General features: G+C 44.0%; 1 protein-coding gene across 2 annotated transcripts in view; it reads right to left on the bottom strand.

The window, feature by feature from the left end:
- The window catches only part of NECAB1 (N-terminal EF-hand calcium binding protein 1), a 555,658-nt gene that overhangs the window by 52,441 nt on the left and 479,342 nt on the right, over positions 1-23,875 (bottom strand). Inside the window, exons 10-11 of one of the 2 annotated variants that reach the window (XM_029591633.1) lie at positions 21,035-21,150; positions 459-536 (exon numbers count right to left, since the gene is read on the bottom strand). In XM_029591633.1, coding sequence (XP_029447493.1) covers positions 459-536; positions 21,035-21,150 — 194 coding nt within the window. The remainder of the gene's footprint in view (positions 1-458; positions 537-21,034; positions 21,151-23,875) is intronic. The other variant, XM_029591634.1, reaches the window with a different exon arrangement.

Here is a 23,875-nt window from a genome sequence, read left to right as displayed (position 1 = left end):
CGCCATTTTTTTTTTCTTTTTTTCTGGCTCAGACCGACGTGCTCCCCCGCACATGTGCGGTAGAGCTGGTCTCTACTGCGCATTTGCGGCACGTCGGTCATCCTTCGTTTATTAGGTAGGATAACATGCTCCCCATGCCATTGCCACAGATACACCCTACATCAAATGTTACTTACTGTTTATTATGATTACAAATTTATTGCTTATTACTATCACTACCATATTGTTTATTACGATAACAAATGTTATTTAACTGTTTATTACTATTACCATCTTTGTTTTTTAATCATGTTACTGTTACTCATCACTTTACTGCTTCTGGTGTTCTCTGTACCAAACAAAAGGAAATGCTTGACTTCCTACACTTTTTAAGTTATATGTAAACTGATGTGATATGCAAATCGAACACCGGTATATAAAAATAAATAAATAAATAAAATTGTTGCTGAAGCACTTACTTTTTCCAGACGCTGCTGTTCTCCCAGAACTCATAAACTATGAAGCGAGATTCATTTGAAAGCTTCTGTACAGCAACACTGCATCACAGAAAACAGTTTAGTTAAAACAGAATTCAGGCAGAACCAGTGTCACGCATTGCTGTGTGTAAGGCCTGGTTTGATTCCTGGGTGAATCTGGGGATGGGGATGCTGTGGAGGCAGTATTCACAGCCCTGGGGAAGAGGGAACCCCCAGTCATCATGCAAGGGCAACACCTAGTGGCTGGATTAGGGCCCCTGATGGCAATGTTCTGAAAGGAGCCTTAGTGCATGGCCTCTGTATACTGTGACTGGGAGGGCATGTGAGATAGGGGAAACATCCTTAGGTAACTGAGACTGAATGCTCATGGTACTATAACCCCTTCAGAGGGTGGTTGTGATTGAGCTTAAAGGAGCAGGGCTCAAAACAAGAATTTTCCTTTTTCCCCTTCCCCAAACCAACACAGAATCTATAAAGAATTAATTAAGCAAATAATACCTTTTCTGTCTCTTACTTTGTGTCAACTGTAATGATTCTTTTTTTACCCCCTAAGTTCTAGTGAAATTCATTCTAAAATCATGTTTTCTAACGGAGAAAAACATTTTTTACCTCTTTTTTTTTTCCAGAGTCAATTGTATTGTCCAGTTAGATGAATACAGTATTCTAATTTAGATTATATTTTTTTCATCTAGGACTATTTTTATTTATTTTAAAAGTATTTATAAATCACACTATCTAAAATTTTAGGCTCACTGCTGCTTGTTTTGGGGTATATTTTTAGCTGGCTTTTCAGATGGTAAAGACAATTTTACAAACCTAAATCATATACAGGTCGATACAGTAACGTGCAGTTAAAGATTCCCCGTCTGTAACGTGCTGGGAGCGCACAATACAGACGAGTAAGGCGATTCAGCGATACAGTCTCCAGTTTCACGCGTCCCTAGCGCTTCCTAAAACAGACGCATAACCCTTTCCGCACCCAGCATGTAAATGAACGAAAAAGCTGTATAATGAAGGAATTAGCTATTCCCCTCCGATACTGTAACAGGCGCTGATATTATCTCCTCAGTAACCCGCTGTTTTGCCGCGGCCTTAACGTGCTAGTTTACCGCCTCCCCCTAGTAGGAGATAGTGTAGTGTAAAAAACATTGCTTACCTGCCCTGGTCCCGTCCGGTCTCCGGTCCAGCCCGGTCTCCTGCAGCCCTGTCCAGTCCCCTCCTCCCGAAGCAAAAAAAACAAAACAAAACGAAAAAGTAGCAAGGCTCGGGCCTGCTACGGCAGTCCCTTCTCCCTTCCTCCCGATTTCTCATGGGCATCCATCCAGGCAGAGGGAGCGGGCGGCGAAACGGCCTCCGGTTCCCTCTGCCTGGATGAACGTACGGCCCCCGCCGGAATGAATGCCCGTGTGATTTTGGCGCTCATGCCATGAGCGCCAAAATCGCACGGCCATTCATTCCAAAATCGCACGCCAAAATCGCACCAAAATCGCACGGCCATTCATTTGAAATCGCTCTGCAAGGCGCAATAACAACAAAAATAAGATTGGGCACCAAAATCGCGCCAAAATCGCATGGCCACCGGCAGTGAAGGAATGGCCGTGCGATTTCAGCGCGTGAAGGAATGATGTCATGGCATGTGACGCGTGGGTCCAGGCGGCGGCGGCGGCGGGGGGACGCGCGTTAGTTTCAGACGGCCGGGGGGCGGGTGGTCGCGTGTTAAATCTAGGCTGGGTCGCACAGACGCGCATTCATCCGCCTGCATGAGTGAATGAATGCGCGCCTGTGCGACCCCTGCGATTCTGTGCTCAAGGCAGGGGTCACGGCATGTGACTGCCTTGAGCGCCGAATCGCAGGGGTCGCACAGGCGCGCATTCATTCACTGCCGGTGGGGGCTGCCGTAGAAGCAGCCCCCACCGGCAGTGAATGAATTGATTCACTGCCGGTGGGGGCTGCTTCTACGGCAGCCCCCACCGGCAGTGAATGAATGCGCGCCTGTGCGACCCCTGCGATTCGGCGCTCAAGGCGTGACTGCCTTGAGCGCCGAATCGCAGGGGTCGCACAGGCGCGCATTCATTCACTGCCGGTGGGGGCTGCCGGAGAGGCAGCCCCCACCGGCAGTGAATCAATTCATTCATCCAGGCGGCGAAAGCGGAATGCTTTCGCCGCCTGGATGAATGAATTCAATGAATCAATTCATTCACTGCCGGTGGGGGCTGCCTCTCTGGCAGCCCCCACCGGCAGTGAATGAATGCGCGCCTGTGCGACCCCTGCGATTCGGCGCTCAAGGCAGTCACATGCCGTGACCCCTGCCTTGCAGGGGTTCACACAGGCGCGCACAGGCGCACATTCATTCATCCAGGCGGAGGAGCCGGCTGCTTTCGCCGCCTGCTTTCGCCGCCTGGATGAATGAATTCATTCACTGCCGGTGGGGGCTGCCTCTCCGGCAGCCCCCACCGGCAGTGGAATGAATGCGCGCCTGTGCGACCCGGCCTAGATTTAACACGCGACCACCCGCCCCCCGGCCGTCTGAAACTAACGCGCGTCCACAACCACCGCTGCCGCCTGGAACAGGCGCCCACCCCGCCCGCGGCCTAGATTTAACACGCGACCACCGGCCCCCCGGATCCTGCCGCCCGCCGGCCGCCTGGACCCACGCGGCCCTCCGACAAGTATTTAAAAAATTTTGTTTTTTACACTTCCTGGTGCCTGTCATTTCAAATGTCATTTGAAATGACATTTGAAATGACAGGTACCAGCACACCCAGGTTACTGTACAGGCGCTGTATTAAGCGCCTATACAGTAAAATGGGTTACGCGGGCATAACCCTTCCCTAACGCTTTACAGCCGCGGCATGCATTTGCATGCAATTAGAAGAGAGTATCAGGCGCTAGGTCAAGAGAACTGTGCGTGCGGGGAGGAAGGGTGCACCTGACACTGCCGCACTGTTTCTACCGCGGCCTTACTGTATCGACCTGATAGGAAGATGCAGTTTAAGGAGAAATTGTACAAGTTCTTAGAATCAATACTTTATTTACATTCAGTGAAAAAGAATAAGGATGTGTTTGTTATTGACGATGGATTTTTATAAAACTTCAAAAAAAGATATCAGAAATCAGAAAGAGAAAATTCTGGAATGATTGCAGAAAACTCATTACTGAAAGCCTGTCATGTCATATGATTTAGCCCTGCAATGAGATGGTATTTAAAGTGTATTTCGTTCCTGTTATTCAAATACATTTTTGCTAGTATTGAAAATTGGTGTTGCTGATTCTAATATAGATGGAAGTCTGCATCTTTTACAACACCTCTTTGCTTGCATACTTCTAAAGAAGATCATATGAACCTCTATCTTTATCCAATGACCACTTTTTTAATATCATGAAGAGATTTATTTTTGAGTTTTAAGGTTATTAAAATAAACGTAAATGACTCCAAGCCAAATGTTGTGGCATTCCCCATGAGAGAGAGAAGGTGTGATTGATGAAAGCACATTCCCAGAGCATGTGTGTATTAGATGCCAAAGAGGCTAAGGTGCTAAAATACACATTTATTTTTTAAAATGACTTTTTGCACAACAAATTTCACAAAAATCCAATCAATGTACAAAACAATAAAAGCTTGGTATTTTGGATTGGATAAGTTCTTGGAGGAGAAGTCCATTACCTGCTATTAATTAAGTTGACTTAGAAAATAGCCACTGCTATTACTAGCAACATTAGCATGGAATAGACTTAGTTTTTGGGTACGTGCCAGGTTCTTATGGCCTGGATTGGCCACTGTTGGAAAAAGGATGCTGGGCTTGATGGACCCTTGGTCTGACCCAGGATGGCATGTTCTTATGTTCTTATGTTTGTGCACATTTTTCAGCAAAAAATACCTTTGGTGAAAAAAAATTCATCAAAGGTTATTTAGCAGTAGTAAACTTTCATGTGTCTTTTCCTATATATGAAAATTTAATTAAGCTCCCCCCTGTAAGTTGTTGCTGAATGAAATCTGCTTCCTGTTCATTGATAGAGGTATTTAAATGTCTCTATCATATCTCCCCTATCCTGCCTTTTTTCTGGGATATTTTTATTTAGATCTTGACCTCATATGTGTTATAATGAAGACCACTGATTATTTTCATACCCACCTGCTGCACTGACTCAATCCAGTTTACAGGGACGGATTTAGGATTTTGCAGCAATTAGGCATTTTTGGTGTTTTCATACACCCATCTTCTGTAAGGATGTGTTTTAGGGTAGCAGAGGGCTGTGCTCTACTGAATAAATCTTAGCCAACTTGTTGCCCCTAAATGTTTACTGACCTAAGTAGTTAAATCACAAGCAGACTGTGATACATTGCAGGAGGACCTTGCAAGACTTGAAGATTGGGCATCCAAATGGCAGATGAAATTTAATGTGGACAAGTGCAAGGTGTTGCATATAGAGAAAAATAACTGTTGCTGTAGTTACACGATGTCAGGTTCCATATTAGGAGTTACCACCCAGGAAAAAGATCTAGGCATCGTAGTGGATAATACTTTAAAATCGTCAGCTCAGTGTGCTGCAGCAGTCAAAAAAGCAAATAGAATGTTAGGAATTATTAGGAAGGGAATGGTTAATAGAACGGAAAATGTCATAATGCCTCTATATCGCTCCATGGTGAGACCACACCTTGAATACTGTGTACAATTCTGGTCGCCGCATCTCAAAAAAGATATAGTTGCGATGGAGAAGGTACAGAGAAGGGCAACCAAAATGATAAAGGGATGGAACAGCTTCCCTATGAGGATAGGCTGAAGAGATTAGGGCTGTTCAGCTTGGAGAAGAGACAGCTGAGGGGGGATATGATAGAGGTCTTTAAGATCATGAGAGGTCTTGAACGAGTAGATGTGACTCGGTTATTTTCACTTTCGAATAATAGAAGGACTAGGGGGCATTCCATGAAGTTAGCAAGTAGCACATTTAAGACTAATCGGAGAAAATTCTTTTTCACTCAACGCACAATAAAGCTCTGGAATTTGTTGCCAGAGGATGTGGTTAGTGCAGTTAGTGTAGCTGGGTTCAAAAAAGGTTTGGATAAGTTCTTGGAGGAGAAGTCCATTAATGGCTATTAATCAATTTTACTTAGGGAATAGCCACTGCTATTAATTGCATCAGTAGCATGGGATCTTCTTAGTGTTTGGGTAATTGCCAGGTTCTTGTGGCCTGGTTTTGGCCTCTGTTGGAAACAGGATGCTGGGCTTGATAGACCCTTGGTCTGACCCAGCATGGCAATTTCTTATGTTCTTATGGGCTACCACCAATGGGAAAATGTATATGAGGTTAAATAAGTTGCTCATTTGTATGATACTGGTTGCAGCCCATTGTGGGCAAGAGTCTGTAGATTACATTTGAGAGAACACAATAAATTCTGATACTATTTCCTCTAATTATTTTCTGGTTGGGTCCTTGTTCTTTTGATATTTGACATTGTCCGGAGGACCGTGTTTGCTCATTATTATTTTCTGATTGGCTCTTCCTTAAGAGCTAGTTTGACTGCCAGGAGCTCTCAATTTCCAATGCTGTAGTTTCATTCAGCCAGGGAGAACTTCTTGGAAAAGAAAGAGCACAGACAAAGTACCCCTTCTGGAGTATATTGGCTGAGTACCGCCCCTACCCCCAGGGTACAGGCATCTACTTCTAAAATGAAGGGTCTTGTGGAATCCAGATGACTTAGGCAAGGCTTGTTGGCAAAGGCATTCTTTAACTTCTGGAAAGCTTCAATAGTCTCTGGTGGCCAATATTTTGTATTGGTGCATTTGTGATTAAGGGCAGTAAGAGTGGCTGCCATGGAGGAGTAATTTGGGATAAACTGGCGGTAATAATTAGCAAACCCCAAGAATCTTTTTAAGGCCCGAAGCCACACTGGGCGAGGCCAGTCCATGATGGCTTTTACCTTGGCAGGATTCATTTGAAAGCCATCTCACAAGACTTTGTACTCAAGGAAGGGGAGTTTTTCTTGTTCAAAGAGACATTTTTCCAGTTTGGCATAGAGATCATTCTCTCGCAGGCGTTGCAGGATGATGCGAACATCTCTCCAGTGTGAACTCAGGGTTTGAGAAACAATCAATATGTCATCCAAGAAAACAACCATGCAGGTATACAGTAGCTCACAAAAGATTTCATTGATCATTTTCTGGAAAATCACGGGGGCATTGCAAAGCTCAAAGGACATGACCAAATATTTGTAGTGTCCATCATGAATGTTAATTGCAGTTTTTCATTCATCACCAGCCTTGATGTGGATGAAGTTGTATGCAACCCTGAGATCCATTTTTGTGAATATCTTGGAATCCTGTAGGTGATCACAGAGCTCTGCTTTTAGAGAGAGAGGGTAACGGTCCTTAGTAATGGCATTGAGGCTGCAGTAGTCTATGCATGGCCTGAGAGATCCATCTTTCTTTGTGACAAAGAAGATTCCAGCCCCTGCTGGGGAAGAGGAAGGGCAGATAAATCCACATTCCAGTTTCTCCTGAATGTAGGTCAACATAGCTTGAGTCTCTGGGAAGATGGGGGTAAACCCAGCCCCAAGGAGGCATGGCTCCAGGGATAAGCTCAATAGGGATGTGAATCGTTTTAGGACGATTAAAATTATCGTCCGATAATTTTAATATCGTCTTAAACCGTTATGGAACACAATACAATACAGATTCTAACGATTTATCGTTATAAATCGTTAGAATCGTGAGCCGGCACACTAAAACCCCCTAAAACCCACCCCCGACCCTTTAAATTAAATCCCCCACCCTCCCGAACCCCCCCCCAAATAACTTAAATAACCTGCGGGTCCAGCGGCGGTCCGGAACGGCAGCGGTCCGGAACGGGCTCCTGCTCCTGAATCTTGTCGTCTTCAGCCGGCGCCATTTTCCAAAATGGCGCCGAAAAATGGCGGCGGCCATAGACGAAAAAGATTGGACGGCAGGAGGTCCTTCCGGACCCCCGCTGGACTTTTGGCAAGTCTCGTGGGGGTCAGGAGGCCCCCCACAAGCTGGCCAAAAGTTCCTGGAGGTCCAGCGGGGGTCAGGGAGCGATTTCCCACCGCGAATCGTTTTCGTACGGAAAATGGCGCCGGCCATACGCGTATGGCCGGCGCCATTTTCCGTACGGAAAATGGCGCCGGCAGGAGATCGACTGCAGGAGGTCGTTCAGCGAGGGTTCCGGCGCCTCGCTGAACGACCTCCTGCAGTCGATCTCCTGCCGGCGCCATTTTCCGTACGAAAACGATTCGCGGCGGGAAATCGCTCCCTGACCCCCGCTGGACCTCCAGGAACTTTTGGCCGGCTTGTGGGGGGCCTCCTGACCCCCACGAGACTTGCCAAAAGTCCAGCGGGGGTCCGGAAGGACCTCCTGCCGTCCAATCTTTTTCGTCTATGGCCGCCGCCATTTTTCGGCGCCATTTTGGAAAATGGCGCCGGCTGAAGACGACAAGATTGAGGAGCAGGAGCCCGTTCCGGACCGCCGCTGGACCCGCAGGTTATTTAAGTTATTTGGGGGGGGGTTCGGGAGGGTGGGGGATTTAATTTAAAGGGTCGGGGGTGGGTTTAGGGGGTTTTAGTGTGCCGGTTTTCGATTTTTCGATTTTTAACGATGTTCCGGCGAGGGATGGGGTTTCGGGAGGGTGGGGGATTTAATTTAAAGGGTCGGGGGTGGGTTTTAGGGGGTTTTAATGTGCCGTTTTTTCGATTTTTCGATTTAGATTTTAAACGATTTTTAAACGATTTTTCACGATATTTTACCCCCCCCAAACGGCAACAATATGATTCCCTCCCCCTCCCAGCCGAAATCGATCGTTAAGACGATCGAGGACACGATTCACATCCCTAAAGCTCAATGCTACAGTCACACATGTGATGAGGAAACATAGAAACATAGAAATGACGGCAGAAGAAGACCAAATGTCCATCCAGTCTGCCCAGCAAGCTTTCATACTTTTTTTTTTCATACTTATCTGTTGCTCTTGTCCCTTTTAAGTAACTTTTTGGTTCTATTTCCCTTCCACTCCCACCCTCGATGTAGATAGCAGTGCTGGAGCTGCATCTAAGTGTAGTATCTAGCTAATTGTTTTGGGGTAGTAACCGCTGCATTAAGCAAGCTACTCCCATGCTTGTTTACCCAGCCTGTGCAATTCAGTCCTTGTTGGTTGTTTGAATATAAATCCTCTTTTCTTCATTCCCCTTGCCGTTGAAGCAGTGAGCTGCACTGGATATGTATTCCAAGTGAAGTATCAGTCTTGATTCGGGGTAGTAACCACCGTAACAAGCAAGCTACACCCATGATTATTTGTTTTACCCAGACTATGTAATTTAGTCCTTGTTGGTAGTTGTCTGAATATAAATCATCTTTTCTTCATTCCCCCTGCCGTTGAAGCAGAGAGCGAAGCTGGATATGCATTGAAAGTGAAGTATCAGGCTTATCTAGTTTGGGTAGAAACCGCCGTAACAACAGGCTTATTTGGTTTGGGGTAGTGACCGCCGTAACAAGCAAGCTACTCCCCTACTTATTTGTGGATGCAAATCCTTTTTTCCACATTTCCTCTTGCCGTTGAAGCATAGAGCAATGATGGAGTCACATTAACCATGTGTATGTTTATTGAATAAGACGTTAACCATGTGTTTGTTTATCTTTTCTTCATTTCCCCTGCTGTTTGTAGCAGAGAGCTATGCTGGATATTCATTGAAAGTGAAGTATCAGGCTTATTGGTTTGGGGTAATAACCGCCGTAACAAGCAAGCTACTCCCCTGCTTTTTTTTTGTGTATGCAAATCCTTTTTTCCACATTTCCTCTAGCCGTTGAAGCATAGAGCAATGTTGGAGTCACATTAATTGTGTGTATGTTTATTGAATAATCTCCAGGTAGTAGCCGTCATTCCCGCAAGCCACCCCCATGCCTCTTCTCATCATTCACATCCTCTAGACTTTATGGATCCACAGAATTTATCCCACGCCCTTTTGAAATCCTTCACAGTTTTGGACTTCGCCACTTCCTGACATTGGTTCTGAGTCTTCCTCCCTGGAGTTTTAAATCATGACCCCTGGTTCTGCTGATTTTTTTGCAACGGAAAAGGTTTGTTGTTGTCTTTGGATCATTAAAACCTTTCAAGTATCTGAAAGCCTGTATCATATCACCTCTGCTCCTCCTTTCCTCCAGGGTGTACATATTTAGATTCTTCAATTTCTCCTCATAAGTCATTCGATGAAGACCATCCACTTTTTTAGGAGGCACATGTACAACATTATTTTTTGAGAAGACACTTCCTGGTAGTGCATATTGCTTCCCAGTGTTCCTGTCTTAATTACAGCCTTGTCTTCAGTCTTCATCCAGTCTGTTTTCAGTTCTCATCCAGCTGTCTCCAGTTTGTCTTCTGTCTTCGTCTCCATCTGCTCCATCCACGTTGCCCTCTTCCTGTCCTGCCTATCTGTCTCTCTTCTCCACTCTCGGATGGATACCTGGTTTGACTTCAGCCTGGACCTTGAATAAGACTGACCACTTCCTGCCTCTGACCATTGCCTGGACATCAAATAAGACCGACTGATGCCTTCTCCGACCATTATCTGGACTCCAGATATATCTAACTGCCGCCTGCCTATGACCCAGCTTACCATGGACCTTCACCCCTGCCATCAGCAGAGACCCCACCCAAGACTTGCCGGCCCCGGTACCCAAATGCTCAACCGGAGTCCAAGTGAGATCCAGTAGTGTCACCACTGGTCCAACGGAGACAGGAGCTCATAGAGTAGTGATGGAATTCGTTGCCCTGAGGGGAACGTGGGCTGGTATGGATGAAGGTCCTGACTGGTCTCTGCTTCGCCTGGGTCTGCTTGCTGATGGTGGGAACCTGCAGGGCTTCTCCCTGAAGGTAGAACTAATCCTGCCTTGGTCCAAGGGTCCACAAATACAACTGTTATGACCATCAGTCGCAGACGGCTGCGACTGCATCTACTCACGTCTTGCACCATCCTGCTTCCCTCTCTGGGCCTGCTCGTGGCGGGGGCTAGCCTCTGCCGCCATGTACCCCATGATTCCTCGTAGCGGTCAGGACGCTGCCATCACCCACGCCAACTCCGGGCCTTCCTAGGCGTGCGCGCCACCGGACCCTCTTTTGAAGCTTCTACTGTGGGACCCTCAGGGGCATACCTGATTGATGATGTCATTGGATCAGGGTTCTTAAGCTCCACCTTCACCCTCAGCTAGCCGACTTGGCAATGAGTTCCATCGCTACTCTATGAGCTCCTGTCTCTGTTGGACCTGTGGTGACACTACTGGATCTCACTTGGACTCTGGACCCTGCCTGGTACCCATTCCTCGGGGGCCAGCGTATGTGCTCCACAGAGACTTGGTCTTCTGGCTTCCCCCACTCCTCGGGCTGGCCCTGCGTCTTCCAGAGGTCCTATCTTGCTGGCTCCCCATTCCTTGATGCCGCCTCTGGGAATGCCTTCACCACTTGGGAGTTCTATCTCTGTGCTTCCCCACTCCTCAGGGTAGTGCTTATATTCTACACTTGGGACTGTCAGTGCTTCCCTGCTCCTCGGGGTAGTGCCTATGTTCAATAACAGGGACCTTGTGCTTCCCCGCTCCTAGGGGCCGTACCCTTGATTCAACCACCGGTCACTACCGGCACCTCCCGCTCCTCGGGCTGGTCTACGTCATCATCTGGAGACCTGACTCGGTCTTCCCCGCTCCGCAGGTTAGACTATGTCATCACATCAGTACCTCCTTCACTGCACAGCTCCTCCCCTCGGGGTTTCCTCTACAGAATACCTCCTGCACGTCCTGTCTTGAGCTACCTGCTCCACGGGCCTGCCTAAGGCCACTCCCTGCAGAAGTCTCTGCCCAGGTACTGATCTCCAGCCTGCCTACTTAATATGGAGATCCCTCCTTGCTGTGTCTCTTATCCTGCTCCTCAGGATCTCTCCACAGTTTCACCCAGAGCTCCCCGCTGTGTCTGACCTCGCCTCCCAACAGTGTGTACCTGTAGGGCTCCTCCCCACAGGTGGTAACAACTCTCGACTCAGGTCAAGGGTCCACAAACTCACAAACCATTATAACAACATTTATCTTTTGAAGTTAGAGAAGATTCATTTGGATCTTCAGTTGAAAGAAAGTCTGTCTACCCTTTCTTTCACCTTTTTCTTTTGGAATTTATTTTCCATCTAATTCACTCAGCTGGAGAAAGACAGTACTGACATGGCAGAAATCTTGGAGAAGGTGAGGATACTCATCCAATATTGAGAAGAAGCAGGAGAGAGGAGAAGAAGTGGTACCTACAAGGTACTTACTCACAGCTTATACCACTCTGGTATACACCAGAGAAACAAGGAAGTACTAACTAGTATAAAAGAGAAACAGAGGATTGGAGGTAAAGAAAAGGATCCAACCAGAACTTTTGCATCATTCAGGTACCATTTTACAAGGAACTCTAAACTGGAGGGAGTGCCCATTATCCAAAGACTTGATAATCCCTAAATTCTAGTTGGAATAGTTGGTGGAGGCCCTATATTTCAAAAAGGAATATGGGAGCCCTAGTATCAGAAAGAAGGGACCACACAGTTGCTGAGTCAAGTATTTACTTTTGGATTGTAGATTTACCACAAGAAAAGTCTATTCTGGGTCAGAATCCTTTTATTGCACAAATGCTTCAGTAAAGTCTTTCTGTTGAAACACCAATCAAGAGTCCCTCCGGTTCTTTTAAATACACTTGGTGACTGAGACATTTAATGCCATGGGGTCTAAAGGATAACCTCCTCCCCTGCCACCCCCTCCCCCCAGAAAAAGAATCCACTGTATGAGGTTTGAAAAGAGTACATTGTGACAGTGTTTGTGACATATTTTATTTATTTATAAGCATTTGATGTTCTGCCAAACTAGTCTTAGCTTAGCCTTTGTCTTTTGTGAGTGACCCTGTGAATATTAAACTATTCCTTGAGTTCAGGGTCCTATAGGTACTGAGCTATTTTGCATGCTTTTGCATCTCCTTACTCAGCATAAATCATAGGCATTTAACATACCGTAATACATGCATTATTATTTCCTTTTAGTATATTAGACTCCTAATCAGAATGCCCTGTGGACCATGATTAAAATATTTTTTTTTATTATCTGATAGTTTTGCCATATTTTTATTCACAACATTGCTAATTTCCTACAGACCTCAAAACAACTTTATGGCCTGAAATAAGAGCATGTGTCTTCCATTTATCTTACTGTCATTAGAGTTTAGGTTTAGGTTTATTTAATATTTGATTTCCCGCTATATGCTTCAGACTTCTAAACAGGTTACAATAAAATTCCCATCATTTATACAAATGTGATGGACCCTTCAGTCATTTCACCAGTAGAACCTGGTTGAGCCCTTTGTTCAGCTAGAGAGAGACAGGGAGAGAGAATAGGATATTTATTTATTTAGAATTTTTATATACCGACATCCGTTTGCACATCGTATCGGTTTACAAATAACTTGGAACTTTTAGGCATAGCCTTTACATGGAACAATAGAACAATAACTATATGAAGAAAGGAACAGTAACTAATAATTAATTAGGTACAGCATAACAAATCACAAGATCAATGGCATAGAGTAATAACACTGATTAAAATCTGAGTAAGCATGATATTTACATAAAGTTCGAAGGTAAAGAGTGAGATACATGACTTGAAGAGTGTCAGATCATGTGGGAAAATAGCGGCAAATACTACAAAGTTATTCAGTGAAAATATTACACAAATTTCAGGGATTCGTCACAGGGTGGGTAGAGTTAGACAGATAGGCCTGTAGGAACAGCCAGGTTTTTAGTTTTTTTAAAAATTTAGGTGTGGATGTTTCGGTGCGTAAGTCCGGAGGCAGGGAGTTCCAAAGGGTAGGGCCAGCTAGAGAAAAAGTTCTGTTCATTGTAGTGATAAGTTTAGTGGATTTGATCGAGGGAATGCGGAGTGTTCCTTGAAGGGCGGGACGAGTGGGTCTTGTGGAGGTGCGAGGAAGGAGTGGAGGGCTGATCCAGTGGAAGTTTTCATTTATAATGCTTTTATGAATGAGGGATAATGCTTTGAATAGGATTCGCGATTGTATTGGTAGCCAATGTAGCTCAATAAGAGTTGGTGTAATGTGGTCTCTTTTTTTAGAATTTGTAAGGATACGGTGCTGCGGCATTCTGTAGGAGTTGCAAAGGTTTGGTATAGGTGGTAGGGAGGCCAAGGAGGAGAGCATTACAGTAGTCTATTTTGGAGAAAATAATAGACTGTAGTACTGTGCGAAAATCGGTGAAATATAGTAGGGGTCTGAGTTTTTTAATTGTTTGTAACTTGAAGTAGCAGTCACTTAAGAGAGATTTAATAAAGGGTTTAAGGGTGAGTTGATTGTCAATAAGAACACCCAGATTGCGGGTGTGTGAGGGGAAGGTAGTGGATGAGTAAGAGAGGGGGATAGAGGGTGATGGACGTTTGGTGGATATGATGAGGAGTTCAGTTTTTTGAGGGTTGAGAGCAAGGTGCATGTCAGTGAGTAATTGGTTGATAGAGGTGAGGCATGATTCCCAGTTTTGGAGAGCAGTTTGGAGGGAGTCGGGAAAGGGAAAAGAATTTGCACATCATCTGCGTAGATGAAGTGTTTGATACCAACGTTGGTGAGGAGAGTGGTGAGGGGAAGCATGTAAATGTTAAATAGCGTGGAGGAGAGAGAGGAACCTTGGGGAACACCCCGACCAAGACTAATCGGGTCGGATTCATTGTTATCAGTGAGGACTGTGAAGTGACGATTTTGTAGGTAAGATTTGATCCAGGAGAGTGCAGTTCCAGAAATTCCAATACTGCTGAGGATGTTGATAAGGATAATGTGATTAACAGTGTCAAAAGCTGCAGAAATGTCCAACATAGCAAGAAGATAGGAATTACCGGTATCAATTCCTTTGATTATGGTGTCAGTTAGGGATAGTAGTAAGGTTTCAGTACTCAGATGTTTCCGGAATCCATATTGTGTGGAGGGAAGAATGTTGTGTTGTTGAAGGTAGTCAGATAGGCGAGAATTGACTAGTTTTTCTAGGATTTTAGATAAGAGAGGGAGATTGGAGATAGGTCTGAAATTGGATAGGGTAGAGGGATCAAGATTAGTTTTTTTTGAGGATGGGTTTAACCACCGCTTGTTTTAGTATGATGGGGACCGTACCTTGTTCCAGGGAACAGTTGCATATGTTAGAAAGAGGTTTAGCAATTGCTTTGGGAATAGATAGAAGAAGTTTGGTGGGGATAGTTTCAGAGGGATGGGAGGAGGGTCTCATCTTTCTTAAGATGTTTTCTATTTCAAGGGAGGAAGATGAATCAAAAGATGAGAGAGTAGCCAAGAAGTTGAAGGTGGGAAGTATCACATTGTTGGTGTTAAGAGAGAATTGTGCGGTGAGGGAGGAGACTTTATTTTTAAAGAAGTGTGCTAATTCATTGCAGCGATTTTTTGAGGTGGGTGTTTGAGGTTGTGTTGGGGAGGAGCTGGTGAGGCCGGCAATCATAGTAAAAAGGGCCTTGGGATTGTATTGGAAGCCATGTATCTTTTTGGCGTAATATTTTCGTTTAGTTAGAAGATTGGCTTTCCTGTATTCGTGCATGAGTTGATAGTAGGCAGTTTTTGTTGCTGGTGCCTTTATGCGGTTCTGAGGAGGGTTTTGAGATTCTTAAGTTCAGGTGAAAACCAAGGTTTTTTTATTTGGATGGACCATCTTAATGGTTTTTGTAGCAATGGGGCAGAGTTTGTTAGCAATGTTAAGGGTGAAATCAATCCAGGAGGAAAAGGCGTTGTCAGCTGATGAGAGGTCAAGTTGGTTAGAAATGTCTGAGCATGCTGTTGTGAGGGTGTCTAAGGTGCAAGTTTTGCGGTATTTGAAGGATTGTGGCTAGGTTGAAGGGGTAGGGGTAGATTGTTGTAGTGCGAGGGTGGTTTGAATAATGGAGTGGTCAGACCATGGTACCACAAGACATGATGGGGAGTTGATAGTTTTGATGGGGGAGTTAGTGAAAATGAGATCCAGGGTATGGCCGGCCTTGTGGGTGGGGGAATGTATGATTTCTGTAAAGCCCATTGCTTCGAGAGAGGAGATGAAAGTTTCACAAGCTGGGGATTGTGGGATAGCATCAACGTGTAGGTTAAAATCGCCAAGGAGGATCGTGGGTAGGTCTGGAGAGAGTGTATCCGCAAAGAATTCGATAAGTGGGGAGGAGTCATTCTCTAGTAAACCAGGAGGGGTGTAGATGAGGCAAATTTGGAGAGCTTTTGATTTAAAGAAGCCAATTTCGCACTGGTTGGAAAGATTGCATTTTTGGGATATAAATTGAAGTTCCTTTTTTGCAGTAAGGAGTAGGCCACCTCCTCTCTTCTTTTTGCGGGGTATAGAGAAAAAGTCATATATATCAGTGGGAAGCTGATTAATAAGGGGAGTGTCATGGGGTTTAAACCAAGTTTCGGTTATGGCGCAGATTTCTGGGTTGGAGTCGGTTAGGAGGTCATGGAGTAGATGTGTTTTTTTTTTGAGAAATTGGGCGTTGAAAAGGAGTAGTGATATTAGAGAGAAGCCAAGGAATTGGGTAAGTGGGGAAACCAGAATAAAAGTAAGCCTTCTTTGCAGGTGTGTGGGAGGGTTAGGTACAAGGGGGTAGAATTTTGAGGGGTATCATTGCTGGATGGATATAGGACAGTTACATACGAAGGGTGGCATTGTTGAAGGGTTGAGGGCGAGAGACGAGAAGGTAAAATGGGGACCAGTAATAGCTTTTTATAGGAAGGGCTAGATAAGGAGAAAGGAGGTAAGGGAAAAACTGAAACAAACAATGATATGAAAAGGATGCTGCACTTAGGTGATGCTGGGTGCTTTGGTGGGCGCACGAAGGGGTGCACAAAGGGGCAGGCCCCTTAGTCGCACCCCTTTGGCGCGTGACGCCCGGCGCGCGATGCTGGGAGGAAAGAGGACTTTTAAATCCAGCGAGGACGCCTGAAGATGAGGTCAAACCGGTGCCCGGAGCCCGATTGGCTGCTGCAGTGAGGATCGCGAGGTGGAGGAGGGCCGGTGGAGCGGAGGGCCGAGAACACCAGCCTCGTGGTCAGCGGGGGAGCCTGTAGGGGGTAAGAGCAAATTAGAAGGCCTTACCCTGACGGGCTTTCAGCGCCGATCGCGCAGGTCCAGACTGCCGCTACCCTTGCTGTCCGCCGAAGAAGAGAGAGCCACCAGGAGGAGAGAGGACTTTTAAATCCAGCGAGGACGCCTGAAGATGAGGTCACACCGGCGCCCAGAGCCCGATTGGCTGCTGCAGCGACGATCGCGAGGTGGAGGAGGGCCCGGTGGAGCGGAAGGCCGAGAAGACCAGCCTCATGGTTGGCGGGGGAGCCCGTAGGGAGTAAGAGCAAATTAGAAGGCCTTACCCCAACGGGCTTTCAGCGCCGATCGCACAGGCCCAGACTGCCGCTACCCTTGCCGTCTGCCGAAGAAGAGAGAGCTGCCGGGAGGAGAGAGGACTTTTAAATCCAGCGAGGACGCCTGAAGATGAGGTCAACTGGCGCCCGGAGCCCGATTGGCTGCTGCAGCGAGGATCACGAGGTGGAGGAATGGAGGAGGTGGAGGAGGTTAGAGTGAAGGGAGGATCCATTCAATACAGCCCCTGCTTCAGTGGGGTCTGGAATGCCCAGCCCACTTGAAACAATATATATTCGAGCCCTTGCTACAGCTTGGGAGGCAGTCCATTTAGGTTAGCACAGAGTGCAGAGGTGTTAGTAGTTAACTTTTTTGGTTTTACAGGCCCAGTCAATAAAGGCAGGCTAACCCAGGCTATTAGTCCTGACCAGGGTCGGGAGGGATTTCCTCTTCCAGTACACAACCTATCTGGTTGTGTTCCTTCTGGGACTAAGTTAGGGGAATTTTGCGATTTTTTTTTAGGAGACTCACTGGACACCTGGTCTTGCACATAGGGATTGGAGAACCCTGCGTGTAACCCACCCAGGGATAGGGAAGATACACCCATGAAGTGGTGGTGACCTGCTGTGAGGAGGGGACTTTGCTATCAGTTTCTGTTCTTTATGGGAAAAACACTTTTGTTAGAAGATCCAGGAGGAAGGCTTTTGGCTGCTCCTTCCTTCCTGCTAGAGGCAAGAGAACTGCTTGTTTCAAGAGGGTCCCGTACATCAAGAATCCAGAGAGAGAACTAAAGAGACTGTGTAAGATCAAGGAGATCCTGAAGATCTGCTAACCGTGAGTAAAGGAAAAACCATCACTGGGGACACCAATCCGGTGTTTCTCCACCCTGGAGAGAGAAAGAGAGGATTTACTCTCTGTGCCATAGACTTTGCTATTTTTATCAGCCTGGAAGGGGTTTTGACCATCCTAGACTGCCCACTATCTTAATCCAAGAAGGGTGGGTGTATCCCTTGCCCTGATATAAGTAAATCCCACACAGATAGAGGTAAGAGGCTATAATGGAACTGAAGTGAGATTTCTGTGATGCTGTAGTTTGAGTTTTGTGACATTCGCCATCAGTGCTTAACAGTAAAGCCTTTTGTATTGCACAATAATGAAGTGGCTCCAGAGTATTTATTTCTGCACTCAAAAGAGACCAGCATCCTCCCCAGGGGAACATAAGAACATGCCATACTGGGTCAGACCAAGGGTCCATCAAGCCCAGCATCCTGTTTCCAACAGGGGCCAATCCAGACATAAGAACCTGGCAAGTACCCAAAAACTAAGTCTATCCATGTTACTGTTGCTAGTAATAGCAGTGGCTATTTTCTAAGTCAACTTAATTAGTAGCAGGAAATGGACTTCTCCTCCAAGAACTTATCCAATCCTTTTTTAAACCCAGCTACACTAACTGCACTAACCACCCCTATCAAATCGGGACCTGAGAGCACTTGTTTCTTACTCCAGTTCAATGAATCCTCACCTTGGGAAGTAAAGGAGGTACAAGATCTAGTCAGGGTTCCTTCCCCAAAGTGAATAAATAACTTTATGGCCTCACCTGTGCTAGGCCGCAACACCGGGATGGGGTTACACAAAAAACCACCAATACATATAATAAATAACATGAATGACAAAATAAAAAAAAACATCTCAAAATATATCTATTAAAATATATCGATTAATGTTTGTAAATATGTTCATGCCCCCCTTCCCCTTCCCTTTGCTTGACTTTTCAGGCTCTCCCCAGAGCCCCTACTCTCTTACTCATATCCTCTCCCAGTTCTCCCCTCCCCTGTTCTATGTAATTTCAACCTTTTGTTACAATGTAAACCGATATGATGTGTATTTTAATGTCGGTATAAAAAAGATGTTAAATAAATAAATAAATAAATAAATATCAAAAAATCACTAAATGCCCCCCATTCTCCACATATAAATATTATAAAACATTCTCTATCCCTTCAAATATCCAAATTGCTCTAAGAAATGAGTGAAAAATGCTTGGCATTATTTTGTAGAGATTGTGGCAGTTACACAGAAGAAAAGGTATCTGAGTTGCAGTTGTTGCCTAAGTTCCCTCTATGTCTCATATCCTTCTTGTGGTAAATAATAAATATACAGTAGCAGTCTCTGGCATATTCAGGAGAATGTTTGCCATTTCTTCTCATTAAATATCTAGTGATTCAGAACCACTTTAGCATAGTTGAATAATATTATCTTGGGTCATTCTGCATGCAAACTACTGATTGCCCTTTGTCATCCTTTTTTACAGGATTGTGCTGTTTGAGGATAAGGGTTTTACACAAGCTATGGAATGAGGTGTTGTATACACAGCAAAGCTAGTGACAGAAAGATATTAAGAAAAGAATGAACTGGAAAATAACCAGTAGGTGGCAACATCAGTCCATGGATATTGGGATGGTGATGCATTTATTACATATAAACTTTTCCTATTTCATTTGTTTAGCTGCTTATATATTAAAGCAGTTTGTTATATACCTTATGGTCTCAGTTGCATAATAGGTATTGCACCATGTCAGTCCCTGAATATCTGAAGGTACTGCAGCATTTTTTCTTAGGCTCCAAAATAAACTAAGGCCAATATTTAAAACCAACATATAATGGATAACTTATCCAACTAAAGTTAGTTGGATAAGTTATCTTGGATATTCAGTGGGATAAACGTCCTGTGTAATATCCCCGAATAAACTTATCTAACTAACTTTAGCTGCATATCTATAAACCTAATAACCCCATCTTTTGAAAATTGCTGGTTAGGTATAGAGTTATTCTGCTAAGGGTAGCTGGATAACTTTAGCCTTAACCAGCTGTATTCAAAAGAATATAGCTGGCTACGTGGCAATGGGCATTGAACAAAATGTGCTCAGGTTTTACAGCCCAATTCCCCCTCTTCACCCCACTCAATGGAAAACAGAGCTCTGTCAGGATGTGTCCTAACTGCACCTTCCAAACCTCTCCAAATAAAATATAATGTAAAAATCAAAGTTTCATGGGACAGTGCCGCCCTCCACCCCTCCCCCCCCCCCTTGCTGCACCCTCCTCAGTAGTAAGACTCACTCTTAACATGAAGGCCCTCTCCTCCTTTTCCTCCCTTCCTCCACTGCTGCTCTAAGCCTCCCACCCAGCCAGTACCCGAATCAACCCCATTCTAGCACCGGGATTGTGGTATGCTGTGATCCAGCGTTGCTCTGACAGTTGTAAGTATATATCAAAAAACTATTTTGCTTCAAGGTGCACCTTCATTTTAAACTTCTATGGCTAGTAATACTGGGGCAATTTTCAAAATGTTCTTATTGGGACAAAGGCCGTGCATTCTTTTTACCCACAAGCTCTGTACCAATTCTCAAAGCAAAAATATGAATGTCCATTTCCTTGAGACTTGCCACCAGTACAAAGTACGCTTGCTCACTTGCATCTGCTTTTTGTTATGAGTAGAGGTTTACTGGAAACATCTGTGCAAAGATTTGAATATGCACTCTGTGTACATACTTTTCCTCCTCTGACCTAAAGACTCTGCTGGGAGAGTCTCCTGTCAATGTGGTTAAAAGTGTGCACGTGGTGGAACAAAGTAAGTTTTCATGCGGCTGATTAATGTGGGTAAATCATTTTCTACCCATGTCAATTGCTTTGAAAATTGACCTCACTATGTTTGCCTTAGGCTAGACTGCAAATGTCATGGAGGAAATACCTGTTAATTCCCATGCAACTAGCAGTGTACTGAGGGGTGTGTGGTTTGCTTGCACTTTCAGTAATACCTGCTGGAATGTTCAAGGACAGGTTCATTTCCAAAACAGGCTTCACAAGGGACAAAATGGGGGGAAACTGGGAAAAACATTTGTAGGACATGCCCAATATGTAAAATGGCAAGCTCCTGAAAAACTGAAACGTTCTTTCAAAATATTTTGTTTCTCAAGTTTTTCTTGAAAGGCATGTTGTACTTTTTAACATTTTTTTTTTAAACTTATTTTCCCCAGTGCTTCTCCTTAGTGTCTCTGCAACAGATGGCCATCACAGCCAAAGATGTGTTTGAGGCCTAAAGAAATGAAACTGAATGGGGCAGTTTTTGTCATACATAGCTGCTCTGGTACATACTGTAAACACTCCGTCTGAGACGAGACAGATTCCACGTATTGCTTCAGAGCGAGCCGGAATTCTTCCAGTTCTTCCTCCAGCACTGACAGCTGACGCTGAACAATCATTATGTGCTGCTGGTCAAGAGAAACCATTTAACATTACTGAATGCTCATGAACATAATACTAGTAAACATTTCATCAATTAAAAAATGCCCTTTAAGAAACCTAATTGAAGAAGCTATATAGCCTGTTGGCAACAGGGCAATAAGTTAGGGACTGATTCATTAGACCTTTTTCCCATTTTGTATCTATAGAAATGATCTTGATGACGCAAACCCTTAATAGGAAAAGATCTTTTGAGTTTGTTTACTATTTTTTTTTTTGCAAAATGTGGAACATCATGAAGGGTTCAAATTACTCTTCTTCTCCTCCCTCCAATAACATTCCACATCCTCTTTGCAGCACTGACAGTGAGTGTCTGAGTGGTTTTTATACTTTTCTTGATGGGTGATTTTTTTAATGATATGTTGCAAATCAAAATGCATAAAAAATGAAGGTACTTAGCTATAACATATTTTATTATATTAAACCATAATATGTATACATACAAAACTTACATAAAAACATACATACATGAACATAAATTATGGATGAGAAAAATGTTTTAAATAAAGGATTCCAAAATGCGTGTGCACTTTAATTACAATGACTAGAGGGATTTATCAATTGTTGTACCAAACAAACTCCACTTGGAATCACCTCTTATGAAATACTTTCACCATACTCTTTATACATGTAAATTCAACTTTCCTAGTCTCCCATACTGGGTTGACAATTAGTTTAATATATTTCTTTCAATTGTTTATTCAAACATGTATACCAAAAAAAGTTTAATAAAGGATTGACATTTTAAATAAAGAATTGACATTTATTCCCTCTGCGACATATGATCTGTTTAATACCCACATAAAATTGTTTACATTTTTTCATCGGTTGCGGATTGCTAAACATTTTTCAGGACGTGATATTGTATCACACTCTGAATTTATTAGAAAATTGAAGTGATCACCTCTGATCCTTTGGATCCATTTATTATAGGTTTTTACAATCTTAAATTGTGAGATTTGTCTATACTGGAGCAGTCTGGAGCATGATCAAGAAATATTTAACAAAGAGGTAGCAAATAGCTATTAGGAATTTGAAGTGTGATTCATTGTTGGTTATTAAGCCTGCCAATAAGGGTGGGGGTATTGTGATCATGGATGGTACCAGTATATTAGGGAAGCTCTTTGTCAATTAGTAGACTGTAATTTTTATCCTCTGTTGTCGACAGATAGGAACATAAGAACATAAGATATGCCATACTGGGTCAGATCAATGATCCATCAAGCTAGGCAGCCTGTTTCCAACAGTGGCCAATCAAAGTCACAATTACACAAACATTAAATAGATCTCAAGCTACTATTCCTTATTGATTAATAGCAGTTTTTTTATTTTTCCTCTAGAAACTTATCCAAACCTTTTTTAAACCCAGTTACACTAACTGCCATAACCATATCCTCTGGCAATGAATTCCAGAGATTAACTATGATCTGCATGAAAAAGAATTTTCTTTGATTTGTTTTAAATGAGCTACTTGCTAACCTCATGGAGTGCTCCCTGGTCCTTCTAGTATCTGAGAGAGTAAATAACTGATTTACATTAACCTGTTCAAATCCTTTCATGATTTTGTAGACCTCTATCAATCCCCCCTCAGTCGTCTCTTCTCCAAATTGAACAGCCTTAATTCTTTAGTCTTTCCTCATAGGGGAGCCATTCCATGCCCCTTATCATTTTGGTCACCCTTCTCTGCACTTTATCCAATGCTACAATATTTTTTTTGAGATGTGGCGACCGGACTTGCACACAGTATTCAAGGTGTGGTCTCCCCATGGAGCGATTCAGAGGTATTATGACACCTACTGTTTTATTTGCCATTCCATTCCTAATAATTCCTAACATTTTGCTTGCTTTTTTGATGCCACAGCACACTGAGCCAGCAATATCCATCACTATGACTTCTAGAGCTCTTTACTGGATGATAACTCTTAAGAGAGAACCTAACGTTGTGTAACTACAGCAAGGGTTATTTTTCCCTATATGCATAACCTTGCACTTGCCCACATTAAATTTCATCTGCCATTTGGAAGCCCAATCTTCCAGTCTCACAAGGTCCTCCTGCAATTTATCACAATATGCTTGAGATTTAACTACTCTGCATAATTTTGTGTCTTCCGCAAATTTGATCAGCTCATTAGTCATACCCATTTCCAGGTCATTTAAAAAGCACTGGTCCAAGTACAGAACCCTGAGACACTTTACTGTTTACCTTTTTCCACTGTGAAAACTGACCTTTTAATCCTATCCTCTGTTTCCTGTCTTTTAACCAGTTTGCAATCCACAAAAGGGCATTGCCTCCTATCCCCATGACATTTTAGTTATTTTAGAAGCCCCTTCTACCAGTTCATCTTTGTCCATGTTTATTCACTCCTTCAGAAAAATGTAGATTTGTGAGTCAAAAAAACAAACCGGAAATTGATCCATTGTAGCAGTAGCAACCAGAAGAAAAAAGGATCAATAAACACCAAGGAGTTCTTTATTGAGCTCTTTATTGAGCACAAGATATGATAAAAGCCCGACTCAGGCCGAGTTTCGCTCTATGAGCTGCTTCAGGGGCTATTTCAATTCTTGCAGATGATTAATCTTCATACAGCAGGTGAACTTTTCCAATGAGCAACAAAGTCAATACCGATGCCTGCACTTGACTCACAGGGAAATTCAACTGGACAGAAGTCAATATCAAGGTTCTCACGAACATAA

Source organism: Rhinatrema bivittatum, chromosome 2 (genome assembly GCF_901001135.1).
Source record: "Rhinatrema bivittatum chromosome 2, aRhiBiv1.1, whole genome shotgun sequence".
Taxonomy (NCBI): Eukaryota; Metazoa; Chordata; class Amphibia; order Gymnophiona; family Rhinatrematidae; genus Rhinatrema; species Rhinatrema bivittatum.
This window is presented reverse-complemented; position numbering and strand designations above follow the sequence as displayed.